The sequence below is a fragment of the Labrus mixtus genome, chromosome 8 (assembly GCF_963584025.1).
Source record: "Labrus mixtus chromosome 8, fLabMix1.1, whole genome shotgun sequence".
NCBI lineage: Eukaryota > Metazoa > Chordata > Actinopteri > Labriformes > Labridae > Labrus > Labrus mixtus.
In genome coordinates, this window is record NC_083619.1 from 10,437,631 (window position 1) to 10,454,649 (window position 17,019).

Genomic DNA, 17,019 nt, shown 5'->3' on the forward strand with positions numbered 1-17,019 from the left:
TTAAAGATAAATACAAGCAACAATATAGTGAAACCGACAGAACAGCAAATAACGTATAATGAAATAACCAAGGACATATTCTATGACCAGCTTCAAGCCAAGAAACTCCACAACATGATATAAAGATAATAATGGGTGATTTAAATGCAAAAGTAGGCAGCAATAACCAAAATTATGACAGGGCCATGGGGAGGGAGGGCTCCCCATGGCCCTGTCATAATTTTGGTTATCATCATCATGAATGCGGCATCACGAATGAAAACGGAGAGAGGCTGTTAGAGTTATGTACCACTTACGACCTTGTCATCGGAGGTACCCTATTCCCACATTGCGACATCCACAAACTCACCTGGTGTTCCCCCAATGGAAGAGACAGGAACCAGATAGACCATCTAATGATCAATGGCACCTGGAGACGATCACTCTTGGACGTCAGAGTCAGGAGAGGAGCTGATGTCGGCAGTGACCATCATTTAGTCACAGCAGTGCTGAAGTTAAAATTAAGGAGAGCCGGGCAGAAGACAATAGGACAGCAACATTTTGACGTGGAGAAATTACATGACCCCAAAGTGAAGGCCGCTTTTATACTACAGCTGAAAAACAGATTCCAAGCTCTGGCAGACACGAATGACAACACACAAAAAGGACCTGATGATGCCAACATTAAATGGGAACAGATCAAAACCGCTTACTCCAATAGCAGTGAAGTCTGCCTTGGAATAAAGCAAAGGAACAGAAAAGAGTGGATTACAGCAGACACCTGGAAAGTCATAGCAGATAGGAGAGCCCTTAAGAAGAAATGAATGGAAGCCAAGTCAGAGAGGATTAAAGATAAATACAAGCAACAATACAGTGAAACCGACAGAACAGTTAAGAGGATGGCAAGAGAAAACACGAGAAATTATATAAACAGTCTTGCAGACCAGGCAGAAGGAGCAGCAAACAAGGGAGAGCAAGGTAAGGTCTATAAAATTACCAAAATAGTCTGCGGTAGGTACCATAGAGCTATAGATATGCCGATCACTGACAAACAAGGGCGAACTCTTACATCAGAGGCAGAAGTAGAGGCAAGGTGGGCAGAACACTTCAGCGAGGTCCTAAACAGACCCCCACTAACAGCAGAAGCAGAGATACAGGAACCTGAGACTGCCCTTGATGTTAACACTGCACCACCAGAAGAAAAAGAAATTGTTTCAGCCATCAAATCACTCAAAAATGGAAAAGCCCCCGGGCAAGAGAACCTGAATGCAGAACTGTTCAAAGTACATCCAGAACTTTCAGCAAAACTGCTCAAACCACTCTTCACATCCATATGGGAGGGGAAGACGATACCAAATGATTGGTCAAAGGGTGTAATCGTAAAGATCCCCAAGAAAGGTTCCCTAAAAAACTGTGACAACTGGCGTGGAATTACCCTTTTGTCAATTCCAAGCAAAATACTAGCAAAAGTCATCATACAAAGAATTTCAGACGCAATAGACAAGCAGCTCAGAAGAGAGCAAGCAGGATTTCGGAAAGGAAGAGGGTGTGTCGACCAGATTTTCACTCTGCGCAACATCATAGAGCAGTGCACAGAATGGCAGCTATATATCAACTTTGTAGACTTCGAGAAAGCATTTGACAGCATCCACAGGGACAGTTTATGGCGCATTCTACGTTTGTATGGGATTCCACAAGAAATCATCCTCATCATAAAGGGCTTTTACACCAACTTCACATGCCAAGTAGGAAACAGCAACCACACTTTTGAAGTCAAGACTGGAGTGAGGCAAGGATGCGTGATGTCAGCATTACTCTTCAATACCGTCATAGACTGGGTGATGCGAAGAACAACCGAAGATCAACCTAGAGGCACACTTACCTAGACTTTGCAGACGACTTGGCACTGGTTTCCCATACCCACCAACATGTGCAAGAAAAAACATCCCGTGTCAACAGATTTGCACAACAAATAGGACTGAACATAAGCCTGAAGAAAACAGAGGTGATGACCTTAAACACACAAAATCCTCCACCCATACAAATAAATGGAGTAAATATACCCACAACAGAAGAGTTTTCATATCTAGGAAGCACTGTTAGATATGATGGATTAACAGGCAATGACATCAAAAGCCGACTCAACAAGGCAAGAAACACATTCAGAATGATGAACAATGTGTTCATCATTCTGAATGTGTTTCAGAATGTGTCTGAATGTACAGCATCAACACCAAACTCAAGTTGTACCAGAGCTGTGTTCTCTCCACCTTACTATACAGCTCCGAATGCTGGAGGATGACAGAGAAAGACCTTTCCAAGCTCTCGGCATTCCACACAAGAAACCTCAGAAAAATCCTACGTATCTTCTGGCCTAACACCATCTCCAACCAGCAATTACTTGCTCGGACCAACCAAGAAAGTATAGAGACCATCATAAAAAGAAGGCGGTGGAAATGGATTGGACACATCATGCGAAAAGAACAGGATTACATTACTAGAACCGCCCTACACTGGACACCTGAAGGCCAACGAAAGAGAGGACGACCCAAAGAAACCTGGCGTCGAACAGTGGAGAAAGAACTGAAAGACATGAAGCAGACCTGGAGTTCTATCCAAAAGCTCGCCCAAAACAGACAGGAGTGGAGATCCTTTGTTGCTGCCCTACATGCCAGTAGGCATAAAGGGCAGTAAGTACTTGTAAAGTGTCAAAGAATAGACTATAAAAAACAATTAATTACTGAATATGTTCTTCACAGTATCCATGTCAATTCGCATGAACTCATGAACACCACAAAGTTATAAGAACTATTTCCCAACCAGATAACAGGGATGATCAGATAATGAGTGAACGCAGCATCGTACTCTTCAATTCAATTCACTTTATTGGCATGAATGTGTAAATATATTGCGAAAGCATATAATAACAAATAATACAACCATTTTTTTTGTCTTAATAACACACATGCAGAAACATTTGGGAAAAATTTGTGAAAGAACTTAAAGTACAGTAGCAGCACTTAGAGGCTGTGTGTTGATCTTGATGCTAATTATGATGATGCTAACAGTCCAGTGTTAAGATGGTTAAATATTAACAATCTCAGTTTGATTGTTAGCATGCTTACCTGTGCCGATGAGCAGTTAACATGAAGCTGAGGCTGAGGAAAATGTCTTTGGTTCTTTGGTACAGGGAAGGATTTCTGTTTTACATTTCACCTGTTGCTTTCTCTGGTTTCCTGGGAGTCATGCAGTTAGCTCTCCTGAAAATCAGACCTACAGTATTTAGTTTCCCACACCAGAAACAATGAAAACGTTTATATGATGTTAAAAAAGTTTATTGATATAAGTCTGACTTAAACTTTTTTGGGAGGGAAGGGTTGTGCCGATAATGAGAGACAGGACAGTAGATTGAGTCAGAAATCAGGAGGACAGAGAGTGATGAATGACAAGCATTCCCAGAGGTGGGATTCAAACCCAGGCCGTCCACTTTGAGGACTGTACTCTTTACATGGGGTGTGCAAACTAACCACTAGTCCACTGGTGCCCCTAAAACTGGACCTTTAAATACATATAAACATGTTGGTCACCCTAAAATCTGATGCCTAATGTCTGATGCTTAATGTCTAATAGCAAATAACCCTTTGCTCCTGTTTCCACATCTACAGAATTACGTAAAGTAGATGTGGAAATGCAGCCTTTTTGACACATATTTCTCCTACACTAAAGAACAAAGAACATTGTTCATGTTCTATAGATATATTGTGGAAAATGGCCCACATACAGTATTCATTTCAGGTCTTCGTTTCAGGCTCTGTTTCCAGTTGCAGAATAATTCCCTGACAACACAAACTGCACAGTGAGTTTTACTGGCACTACAATTTATTGTAGAATTCTGCTAACCTTGGTGTGAATGCCTCCTTTATTGCTTTGCTTGTGCCTTAAACTGCTGATTACAGTAAACAGATCCATGAAGTGTCCAAATATCAGCCAAGAAGACTCTGAAATGTGGAGACTTCATCTTTTTATTTTGCGGCCAGTTCTGGAAGGAGCATTTAAAGGTCAGCTTTTATTACTTTTGGCTTTATCTTCATGTATTATTTACTGTCTGGGTTTTCAACAAAGCATTTATGTATTACATTTGATAATTTATCACTGTCAAAGCAAAAGAAGACCTTGAAATGTATGCTGAGACGACCCTCTTGCTGCTCCTCTTCTTTGGAAAGAGGTGTCCTCTCTACAGTCCATTTTAATATCCAACAACATTTCCCTCCCCTTTGTTCCTTCAGGTTAGCTGTAATGCAAATGAGACACTAGTTTGTTGTCCTCTGACTCCGCTCTGCATAGCAATGAGAGGGATCTAACACAGTGCAACCTCAGAGCTACCAGCAGCATTCTGGGCTCAGCTTTGTGAGGGAGCCAAAGAAACAATCGACTGCACATGAATTCTCTCTGAACTTCTCCTGGACTCCCCGCAGGCCAAAAGCAAGCTGCTGTAGAAGTTTTTAGATGGAGACACTTCATTATACACAATCTGCCAAGCAGCCAGTCCCACATCTATTCATGCTCCATGAGGACTGAGATATTTCCAGCGCAATGAGGCGAAATTATGGATCCCAAATTACTGACAGGAGCCCTGTGATTACACAGAATTATGAATAAATCATTGCATATTACAAACATGCAGATAATATTTAATAATTTAAGACATTGTTTAAAAGCCTAATCCATAAAAAAATCTTCCTTACATGATGAATTTAAATTAAGTGTCAAATTTTTAAATCTTCCAACAAAAGCTTTCAATATGTTGATTGTGGCGCTCCCTGTGAACAAAGTGGTATTTCTTATCTCTGATCTTGTCCTGTACATGTGTATGTAGTGTTTCCTGACTTAAGATGTCATCTTTCTGTCTTTTAGCAGTAAAATGTTTCACTTTCCACAGACAGACAGACAAACAGACAGATAGATAGATAGATAGATAGATAGATAGATAGATAGATAGATAGATAGATAGATAGATACTTTATTGATCCCAAGGGAAATTCAAAACATATTTACACCCCTGTGATGCCTCTCCTTCACTATGAATGTCACAGAGGCGTAATGGGGGAACAAAGTGATCCCACCTTTGTGTCCGCCATCAGAGGTAATAACAGACAATCTAACTTTGGGCTCCGCTTTTTTTAAAAGGGTGAACTGCTGAACATACTTTCCAAGATATTCAGAGAAAGTATTTTGTTCCTCCTGTAAATGACTGTGGTGTGACCTCAACTGTATAGTGTAGGCCTATTTATACCATTGTTCAGTTATGAAGTTATTGAAAACTTTACAATTCCCCTACTGTAGCCACATTTACACTCTCTTTGTTTTTGAAACAGTGATGAGTGTGAAATGCTCCTGGATTCATTTGCAGGGGCATACACATTCAAAGTGATGAATTTACTTTTCTGAGCATATTAAATGAACTTCCACTTATCTATGTTGATGAACTTGTATATTAACTTGCTAAATTTGAGTTGTAACTTCCTGTATTGGTATAAGGTCTTTGATAGGACAGTAACAGAGATGTAACGTAAAGTTGAATAACATTAATTACAATGAAAACTTTTTGGTTCCACACATAAACTTCTTACTATTGTTAGGTCTAAATGTTATCTTTTCAAAAAAACACATCTTTTACCAACTAATGCATTTTAGGTTTGCCTACTGACAACTGGCCTGGAACTACAGCTGGATATTAGCAGCAAATGCTAAAGCTGCTCCTTTTACTTTACGGTTAATTGAAAGGGACTGTCCACGAAACAATAAACAAAGAAACTAAACTTAACTAAACAATCATCCTAACAACTCCTGAACATCTGAATTCTAGGATTGTAACTGTGAGCATGTTAGCATGCTGATCTTAGCATGCATCTGAAAGCCCAGCTGTGACCTGTGTACACTCTGTCATTGCGCTCTAAAAGCCCAGAACATTAGCATCTCATTCTAATGATCTACATTCACTGCTCATTTCAGAGAAGAGCTCAGCAAAAATTTCCGCACTCGAGTGTTGCCAAGCAGATGAGCTTTCAACTGATGTGTTTGCCCGGGTACTTTCAACAGGCCGGGCCAAGAATACCTTTCACCTGCAGCCCCAAAAAGCTTCAGGGCTTAAAAGCAGTCAAACATTTACTGAAGTTACTGTAATGGAAAAAGAGAAAAACCTGCATGCTATTGATTTAAACTGACCCATTGGTGTTACCAATGGTATAACTGGTGTGTTGTTTTCATAATCAAATATCTTTAATTTCTGTTTTTTCCCCTCTTGCTGTTTAGTAAAAAAAAACCTAGAAATTTGGGTATTATAAAAATTTCAACTTCAACTTCAACTTTTAAGTTCCTAAGAGGAGTTTTTAAAACAGACTGAAGCTTATCCTTTTCCCTTTTTATGACATACAAAAGCAAACCAGAAAATTTACATAAAGGTTGACTATTTCTCTATAATACATATTAATGCCTGAAATCACTGCCAGAGAGTATGTGTCAGAGGAAGTGAGTGAGTAACTGCACCCTGCAGAATTAGCCTCAATTACATTTTCCACAGCAAAGATACTCCATGAGTGATATATTTGGCAAGTTTAAGAGAGCTGGAGGAGTTTTTTGTTTAAAAAAAAAAAAAAAAAAAAAAACTGTACTTACACATGCACAGGACAAAATCAGCAAAAACACAAGATGTACTGTTTTGACCCCAAAAACAACACAAACTGAAAGTTCCTCACAGGAGCTTTGAGGCTTACAATACTAATACAAACAGGATCCTATGACATGTATTATTGGAGAGGTGTCAGAGTGAGGGGGCTGCCCACAGGGAGCGCTCCTGAGCTGGTGGGGGGGTTCGGTGCCTTGCTCAATGGAACCTTGGCAGTGCTCAGGAAATGGACTGGCACCTCTCCAGCTACCAGATAAATTTCTCAGTTTTGGTCCATACTTGAACTTGAACCGGCAACTCTCTGGTTTCCAACCCAAGTCCCTACAGACTGAGCTACTGCCACCCCACAAAAAAGGACTTGTATGGCCCGTACAGGCTTATACTTTTATCAGTCTTATTTCTGATTGCCTAGTGTTAGTGCGCCCTCAAAGAGAACATGTTGACCTCCTTGACAATGACACAATAAGCAAGGAGAAAACACCCATGCCCTCATTACACCAAAGTGACATTTCTGCCATGTTTACGGTCACCTCATGGACCCTCTGTTCCCGCTCTACCTTCAGTCACAAAGCAGTCATGTTCCAGAATAAGCAAAGACACATTAACCTTGTATATTGTCCCTGATAATTTCCTTTAAAAAAATTTTTTTTACAGCCTGCTGCTGAATTTCTGGCAATGTACCCAATTAGTCTCGTGTCTACCAACGTCCTGCTGCTACTTTGTTAGCCTTGCTGTTTTGGTGCTAGCGAGTGCAAACTTATTAGCCTCCTGCAGAGAATTCTTTGGAAAAATTAAACCAATGTTGGGGGACTGTAATTATTCTAAGAAGAGAGGGATAGCTCTAAATGTCTTAATGCTTAGTAATCAAGCTAAGGGTTGTCAACATGCAATGGGGTTTTTTCCCCCTAGGTTACAAGAGCGGGCTTGTGCAGCTTGAAACCAGACAGGCGACAAACAACTTGTGCATGTATTTATTAAAGTCAGTGTGTCAGAATGAAAAAAACATCCAGCTTCAGTAGCTGTGCAGGTACAGAAAGCTACAGAGACAGATGGGACAATCCAGAATTCTGCTAACACTAGGTCTACTTTTTCATGATCAGTCACTGATAGTCCACCACATCCAGGACTCGTTAACATTGATTGATCATCTCTGCTGCTGCTGCTTCTCCAGATGTTCAGTGGCCATATGACATTTGATCACACACAGATAGGATCATGTGCACGACTGGAGGCCATCTGTAGGGCTTCCGAGTATAGATGCATTAGGTAAGCATCCACCTGCTCTGTAAAATAAGCCGAGTGAATATGTTGATCATGGCTCCTCTGTACTCCGCCATATGGTGACACTCTGTATTTGTGCACTGTATTTACAGCCTGAATACTGCACAATGTTAAAAAAAAAGATTGTGTACAGAGCAAGAAGAACTGATCTAATCAATACCCAATGTGTATTATGTTCTTTGTTATGACTTGAAGTTGTTTTGTCTGCAAGATAACAAAGTAAAATCCCAACATGTGAGGTTCCATGGAGAAGGGGAAGTGGTGAAACGGAGAAAACTGTGTTGTTTTTGGAAGTCTTCCAGCTAAAGGCAGAGGTCACATCAGCTGGGAAATGGACACACTAACTGGGAATTCCATGCAGCAGTGTACTTCCCGCTTTACAAGGAGCCTTCCAGAAACAAGGCTCAGATTTTGGATGAAAATCATCACGGCAAACGAGAGGCAGGAAGTGGAGTTAGTCCGCAGTGGGTAATGACCATGACTTCTTAAATACATTTTTAATTTGGAAATTAGTAAGATAATGTTATTATAATGGCCTTAAGGGAAGTTATATATACTGAATGACTTTAACGCATTGGTTGGGAAAAAATGTCAAGAAATACCAGAAAAGAGAACATATCAGTGGTAAATATTCTAATGAAACACATTTATGGTAAAATTGGTGTTCATTTTTGACATGAATGTATTACTTTTTTGTGTTGGTCTTGGGGGAGGGGCACAGTCTTTCCTAGATACAAGTGGGGGGCACTCCATGAAAAAAAGGTTGTCAACCATTCCTTGTATGCATGGATTTGATTTGACATGTCGGAGCTGGAGCAGTTGTGACAGAGCTCAACTTTTCCTCTCTTCACATCTTTCCACACACAGTTGGATCTCTCTCTCTCTCTCTCTCTCTCTCTCTCTCTCTCTGTGTGTGTGCAAAACTAGATCACTGTAAAAACTGCTTTGTTCTGTTTCTGTGCATTTAATGAGTGCAGAAAGAGTGTCAAGGTATCTCTGTCTTTGTAATGATCACAAAAGCATCTCCAGTGTGAATTACTTTAAAATATATATTAAGCTCCATAAGTAAAAGTTCTCGTGATGCAGTGTGTCAACGAAACAATATGCTTCTGGATCAAGGTGAGTGATACAGAAATAATGTATACAAACAGGCCCAGATTTTTGTGCCTCATACAACCCCACCTTAAAAAAAATCCAAACTCTGCACTAAGTATGTCATGTTGAAACCCAATTTCCCTCAAATTGACATAATAAAAAAATATCACTCACGATCCTTGAAATGATCCGAATTATATTTTTTAGGCTTTTCCTCATAACAAAAGAAGGCGACGACAAAGGGATGAATGCTGAGTTTTAAGACTGGGTCAGAAAATGTTGTGTCACCTTCATGTTGTTCAAGTTGCCTGGTTTTGACAACAGTATGACCTAATTTGTAGTAAGTGTTATCACACTGAGCTATTATGACATGTCCTATTAGCCAGACAAGATTGACACGTAATATCTGAATATGTGTGTAATTGCATTAGACATGTTACTCATGCCTTTGTTGGCTGACCCAGATTGCTTGATCAATAAAGGAAACACACAACTAAATGGACTTGTTTGTTGCTGGATAACACAGAAATCTCGTGATATAATATCTATTTGCATCATGAAGGAAATCTGACACAGGCCCAGTTTGTGTCTGTGTACAAAAGCAACGACTAGTGATGGAACTAGTGATGTTTGTACTCATCCTTTACTACGTTTTAAAGAAAGTGTGTCAGCTCAGCAGGAGAGATTTGCATTTGAATTAGATGTTTGAATACATTGAGGTAGCATTATGAAGACAAATGTCGATTGTAAAGATACAGTTGAAATGTAAATGCACAGGTTCCAACACTGAATTGTTAAAAGAAACATATTGAATTAATAAGTAATTAACTGTTTGATCTCACAATGTTATCAAATTACAACAATGATAACATTTTGGGAAAAAAAACGTCACCGGCAGTGAATCAAAATACATTTGAGAAGATACCCAGAAAAAAAGGAAATGATGGTAGAATATTCTGTTTTTTTCATAACAATAAAAATAATAATCAATCACTGCCAAAAGTGTGTAATAAAAATATTACAATTGTAGCCTCAGTGTTTTCCACTCGATTAAACTGCTCAGGTCCTTCAGTACGTTTGCACCTTTAGTTTGATGGATCCTGACGTTTGCACAAATCCGCTTTTGTACATGTATGTCTGAGCTCTAGGGGGGTGGGGGGAAGAAAATGGAAAACATGTGTAATATATGATGTTATTTCTTTGTACATTTTTAAATGCAAAAATGATTACAAATAAAGCAAGTTTGCATATTTTACTTCACTTAAACCAGAGGAAGAAACAAAAGAGGGAATATCAACAAAATCCAATCACCTCAAGGAAAATACTCGACTGTACACCATCATTAAAAATATATTCATTCAGCTGCAACAAAAACTCCAGCAAAGCGAAATAACAGAAATGGTCACAGGCATTTTTATAGACCTTTCATCCGACGAGTGTAGATAATAACACTTGGAGAAGGGTTCAATTATATAATTTAATTATTTGGTGTTAATAAAGAACAGAAAAAAATGGATGCAGTGATTATGGGTCACATCATTTAATCTACATTCTTGTATTATATAGTAGGGCTGATTAAAAATATTGATTCATCAATTAATTACTTTTTTCCCAATTCAATATCAATTCAGGAAATCCTGAGATTGATTATTTCTGTTGTAAGGATGCCCCACTCCAGTGGGGGCACTGTGGGTGCCACTGTACTTCCGCATACTGTACTTTAATGTTTCATTCTTTGTTTATTAAAGAATAATGCAACTAAAATACAGTTTTGAGTCAGTCTGTTCTAAACCAATACAAATAATGCACATATTACTATTTAACATATTTTCAGAAGGTACAGTGATAAGAATATCTGGGTATTTCTGTCATTTATACGTATTATTAACTCGATATCGAAGCATATTGATATCGAATCGAATCGATATCGAATCAAATTGTGAACCCAAAGAATTTAAATGGAAATGAATTGTGAGGTTGTGGACAATAACCAGCTCTATTATATAGAGTTTAATAAATAAAATGAAAACTACCACTCTTTTATTGTATTTAATAACTAGAACTCTTTAAAATGTTTAAAACCTCTGCATAGAACAGTAAATAATGCTTTCTAATAATGGCAGTGTTGTATCGTGTTGTGTTCAAGAGAAGTGAAGAGAAATTTTAAAAGTCTTTAATCCTTTATATTTCCGTTTGAAGCTGAACAAAAGCCAGTTTTCTATACTCTCAAACACTATGGATTGTCGTCTCTTCTTCCTCTAAGAAATCACATAAGCATCACTGCTGGAGGCCTTTTTCCTGGAAGCTCTGCTCTCCCTGTTAGGCCTGTGAGACAGTGTTCAACACAGGTAGGAGGCGAGGAGCGGCTGATTATTTCAACCTCTGCCAGTGAACTGCTGCTGACACAGAGCTGTGTGTCGGACACAGCGGCTGGCTCGAGGTGATGTATTGTTTGTGGCTGCCTGCACAGGAAGTCTGCTCAGACACTTTTACATTTTCTTATCCGGCCGCCTGATTATTCCTCTCTGGAACAATTCCCCAAGAAGTTCCTGAGAAATTACTCATTAGCAAAGTTTACTGTTAGCTGGCTCTCTGTCTGGTCTAAATATAGATGGGTTTTTTTAAGTAATACAGAATAGACTTCTCCACCTTCAGGCTTTTTATAGGCACAATTATTTTTGCTTGGGCAAGCCTGGAAGGAAGTCAAGGGATCAAAACGATTGCCCAGAGATTGTGTAACCTCGTCCTTATGACACACTTTATATTACTGTATTTGTGAGGACCTGTATTTATTCTAGCAGAAATCCTTCAATGAGGTTAATAAGGATGTAAATGTGCGACTTTTAGGCCGACAGAATAGCAATGAAATTGATTTGTGTGAGCTGTTTAGGGAGGGTTCATGAATTGTCTGTGTTCTTATTTTGTTCTAATTCCCTGCTGTTTCTTTTCCTTTCTTATTTTTATGCTGCTTTTGGTCATTAATGATGTTCTTGTGTTTTTACATTATTTTGTTACATTTAACATCCTCTTTAAACTCCAGTTAGGACCATGACAAATGTTTACCTTTTAGGTATTTCAGGGCATAGGGTATCACTACCTGGCTAGCTCACAGAACTGGAACCTTGGTCCGTTAAAGGTAGCAATGCTGTTGGGTTGCTATGACAACAAAGGACCATGAGGTTGGTTATGTAACTTATCAGGGCATAAGGGCATGACTGGAAACCGGGGTTTCTTCACTGAGCACTTTACTTTCATTAGGGCACATATACTGTATCTTGTGTTTATTTCAAACTGTATAACGGATCAAACACTCAAAACCTCCGCTCTTATGCACGGTAAGGAATGTGTGGTGATGGTTAAGATTTGACTGACAGCAAAAATATTAACCTCTCATCTGTCGTCAAATTTTGATTTAAAATTTGATCAAAACTCATTGTTGCACATAAACACAAAAATAAGTCTTTTTTTTTCACCTACACTTTGAACCATTTAGAGGAGCACTGGGAGAACAGTGCAGCACTTTGTGTAACTCAAGTTTGATGATATTTATCATGAACATCAGACAACACGGTTCCCCAAAAAGTTTGGACGCTATCTAAAATGTGCTTTTACACTGCATGTCACACTTACCCATTCACACCTATTCACACACTGATGGTTATGGTCGCTATGTAGTATCATCCATCAGAAGTAACTAATCCCATTCATACACCACCACCGAAGCAGCGGGAGCAATTCGGGGTTAAGTGTCTTGCCCAAGGACACATCGGACATGTTGCCCAGCTGGGGAATGAAACCCTTGACCTTCCGGTTGAGAGACGACGACGACTCTACCAACTGAGCCACAGCCGCCCCCTAACAGAAGGTGAAACATTTCACTCACAAAAGCAAGATGAAGAAACTCTACCATGCAAAAAGTAAAACCGTAAATGAACCAAATCAAGAAAAGCTGCCTCCTTCTATTGATCAGAACTCATTTAAGATGAACTCAAGCGAAGTGGAAAATTGATCACCTGTGTGATGAGTCAAAATTGAAAACTCTGTTTGGAAATCCTGGACATGGTATGGAAGTTTGAAATTCTGGTGTCTTGTCGACCATAGATGTTTCGGGAGTGTATAACCTGCACTTTTGTTGAGGCCCCATTAACGCTGAACAATCTACTGTATAGGTTTTTTGGAGAAACATATTCTGGCAAGTAGTCTCAGTCTTTTTCATGGTAGGTCCAGCTTAATTCAGGAAAACATTACTAAAACAAATTCTACATGCCTTCCAGCAGCATGGCTCCATAGTAACAGAGTCAGGGAGCTAAACTGGCATTTATTTTTTTTTTTCTTAAATATTAAAAAAAAAAAATCCCAACTTCAGCTTGAGTTTAGAGGCCAATTTGTCGATATGAGCTTTAAAAGACAGCTCGCAGTCAATAAGAAAACCCAAGTACTTGTAGCCTTTGACAAGTTTGATTAGATTTACTTGGGAATCATCCCACCCATTAAAATGTTTGGCTTATTATGAAGAGTTAAATATGACAAAGGTGACCCTGAACTGCTGAGCACCTGAAATCCTACATAAAAAAACATTCCACTTTCAAAGTGACAGAAATCAGTGCCCTCAGTTCTAAAACACGTACAAAGTGTTGTTTAAAGAAAAAGAGTGGTAAACATGATCCCGTCCCAACATGTTGCTGTTGTCTAATTCAAAAGGTGATTTTCAAAACAAAACAAAATCCCTGTCATACATTTGTCATGTTGTCTTTTTTCTACAAGGTTTCATTTGATCATACCTTCAAGAAAAAAAATTTTGTTTGTTTTTTGTTTTGTTTTTTCATTTTGCAAAGCAATAGTTCTGCACTAATGATACAGTAAACATGTTTTTGTGTGTGTGAAATAGAACTGTAACATACCACGCAAAAAATGTGTCTTCTGTGTGATAATTTTGTGTCTCTGACAGCCACAGCTTTTTTTTGTTAGCAGTAGTATTACACTAACCTTGAGTTAAAAATAATCCTTTTGTTGTGTCATAGCCACTCCACAGGTAATCTCACTTACCCAATAAGACCCCCCAAAGGAACAGTTGCAGCGTCATTGCCTCTGATTCATTTTGATTTTATTTGAGTCTGAAACAGGGATGTGGATAAGCGATTGGGGTATGACATGCTGTAAAGTACAGAGGGTCCGTGTGGAACCAGGGCCGCTCGCATTGAGGACTACAGCCTCTGTACAGGTTGCACAACGTCTAGGGCCAGATTCTTTATCTGCTTCTTTCTTATTACTTCCTGCCTGTAATTATGGGACTTTTTGTTTGACAGCTAAGTCCAATGGTTATTTTGCTATCATGTGTTCAGTCTGAAATAGGATGATATTAAACAAACTTACATGTCAGAAATGTTGAGAGAACCTAAAGTAGTTCAATAACTTTATGTCAATAAATCAATGAAAAATATATATATACAAGTATAAATATATATATGAGTACTTAGTTTATGTTTATAGTTTATGTCCACTGGGAACTATATTAACCAAATACTGTTACAGTATATGCTTTTATCTAATAAAATGAAAATCAATTACCTCTTCTGGATAGAGACATATAATTAATTGAAGAAATTTTAAATCTTTAAATCCATAAAAGTCTTCTCATGGTCTCCTCACAAGAATAACGTAAGAACACAATCACTCACTGAAATCACACATACACACACACACACACACACACACACACACACACACACACACAACCCATTTCTGAGCAATAGGACCTTGAAGAGTTGTGAAGTAATTCCGTCTTCATAACTATCACACATGTGTTTTAATAGTGAGGAAGTTGTCTGGAGGAAAATCCGTGTTCATTCAGTGAGGAGTCTCCTCATCATCCCACACGTCTTCTTTGATTGGCTGAGAGGCGTGATGTCACAGAGTCGACTGCCCTATAAAAAGTCACTCTGCCACACAGACGGCAGACCAGCTGAGAGCTCACTCACTCACTTCCAGCAAGGCAGAAAAGCTCTGGAACACTATATCGACGTCCTAACCTTTGGAAATATCCTCTAACGGAAAGAAAAAACATCTCACCATGTGCAGAGGACTGGATGCACTGCCTATCACCTGCCTGGAGAGGTGAGGGTTTTATGACATTCCTCCACTTTTGATCACAACTATAATTCACTTACTTATATTGTACAAATCCTGGACATCATTTCCTTTAAAATGTATGAATAACATTGTTCTTTTTCTTTTGTTTTTTCAGGGCAAAGGAGCTGAAAGCGTTGTTTGGAAGTTTACTACACAAGTCAGAACAAAGCATCACCAGCCAGGCAAAGAAAAATGACAAACTGAGGTAAGGCAAACATTTGAATTAACTTTTTAATTTTAAGCGTGTCAGTCTCATTAAAGTGCAAAACAGTGATTTAAAGAACTTCTCCTAATGATTTTTTTTTCTGTAACAGCAGGTTAAATGTGGACGAGCCCTTGAAATGGAAGGAGTCATTTGACAAGCTGCTGTCCAGTCAAAGTAAGTCTTCACATGACATTTGATGCAATTTTTCAATCATTGCAGATGTTTGTGATGAATACCAGATGTTAACTTTTTTACCCTCTCTTTTTTCCAGATGGACTGTGCCTGTTCAGAGCGTTCCTGGTCTCAGAGTTCAGTGAGGAAAACATCGCCTTCTACCTGGCTTGTGAGGACTACCAGGCAACAAAGCCCTCCAAACAAGCCAGCAAAGCCAAGAGAATTTATGACGAGTTCATTGCCACTGATGCACCTCGAGAGGTAAATACCAAAAACATTATATGATTACTTAGGACGCTTTATCACTCTGCTTTCTTTTCTTAACTTGTTGCTCAGTCCTGATAATCACCTCTCTACCTCCTCTGTTCCCCTAACAGATAAATCTCGACCATTTGACCAAAGCTATCACAAAGGAGAACATGGAGCACCCTGGACAGTCCTGTTTTGACTTGGCCCAGGCAAAAATCTACACCCTGATGGAGAAGGACTGCTACCCCCGCTTCCTTAAGTCATCCACATACCTAGAAGTCAGCAGAAAAGCCAAGACATGCTAAAAAAAAAAAAAAATTTATTTAAACAACGTGTTCTGCAAACAGCAGACGAGATGTGATGACTCCTGAATGGGACATACGCTTACGGGCACACAGTGGAGACTGGAAGGGTTCACAAGGAACAAAAATTTCAGTCTGCAGACTTTGGAACCGGGTTATGGAGGCCCTTTGGAGACCTGAGTTGGTAAACAGATCGGAGCCCAGGCGAGAAGATAATGGAGACGCGAAGCTGTGAGAAAAGACTGAAAAAGACAGAGCTGCAGGCGATGTCTGCCTCTAAAAGAGACACCTGTACTGTACATACAGGGCTGCATGAGGGGCAGCCACAGTGGCATAAATTATAAAAATGCAGAGATTTAAATGAGACAACAAAACTATGACTGGGAAAGACTCCCTCGCACTTATTTGTTTTTTGTTTGTTTATTTATTTCTTATTTATATTAAGTTATTTTTTAACGTATGAATGTTTTTTAATGTGAAGTATGAACTGTATCTAAAAAGAAGTGCAATGTAATAAAGATTATACATTTCCAGAGACAAAATGTGACTGTGTTTTTCCTTTGAGACTTCTCTTGTGCAGATGGAGGATGTGGTTAATGAGGTCAGAAGAAGAATGTAGAAGAAGGAAGAAAGAGACTTGCTCATGTGCGCTGTCATAGCTACTAATTTTGGCCCTCAGTGGTTCCACTTCACAAGTATGTGACTGGATGACTCCTTTTCTCTGGAGTTACAGTGAATGGAAGATATGCAACAACTCCGTAGGTGTACTATGTACGTGACTCTGTGTTAGATTTTATAGAACAAGGTGAAAAAGAATAAGGTAAAAAGTGAGGTCATTTTTAGCATAAAACAACCTTGGGTGATAAAACCTGATAACTTAATTCAAAACTATATCTGTATTAATCACCAGAAGGGAAACT

The 17,019-nt window shown here is 39.0% G+C and overlaps 1 protein-coding gene across 2 annotated transcripts; it reads left to right on the forward strand.

Moving 5' to 3' along the window:
- Nucleotides 1–15,008: 15,008 nt before the first annotated feature.
- rgs5b (regulator of G protein signaling 5b) lies at nucleotides 15,009–16,634 on the forward strand. 2 transcript variants are annotated; one of them, XM_061044204.1, is made up of 5 exons: nucleotides 15,009–15,154; nucleotides 15,285–15,374; nucleotides 15,484–15,548; nucleotides 15,646–15,809; nucleotides 15,926–16,634. In XM_061044204.1, exons 1-5 carry the CDS (start codon nucleotides 15,111–15,113, stop codon nucleotides 16,100–16,102), a joined length of 540 nt encoding a protein of 179 aa, XP_060900187.1. In that variant the 5' UTR covers nucleotides 15,009–15,110; the 3' UTR covers nucleotides 16,103–16,634. The 2 variants fall into 2 exon arrangements, with proteins under 2 accessions (XP_060900187.1, XP_060900188.1); XM_061044205.1 differs by having other exon boundaries at nucleotides 15,487–15,548.
- The last annotated feature ends 385 nt before the right edge of the window (nucleotides 16,635–17,019 follow it).

Coding starts and splice junctions, on each gene's coding strand:
- rgs5b (XM_061044204.1), top strand. CDS start 15,111: ATGTGCAGAGGACTGGATGCACTGCCTATCACCTGCCTGGAGAG. Junction 15,549..15,645: donor CAAGCTGCTGTCCAGTCAAA/GTAAGTCTTCAC, acceptor TCTTTTTTCCAG/ATGGACTGTGCCTGTTCAGA. Junction 15,810..15,925: donor CCACTGATGCACCTCGAGAG/GTAAATACCAAA, acceptor TTCCCCTAACAG/ATAAATCTCGACCATTTGAC.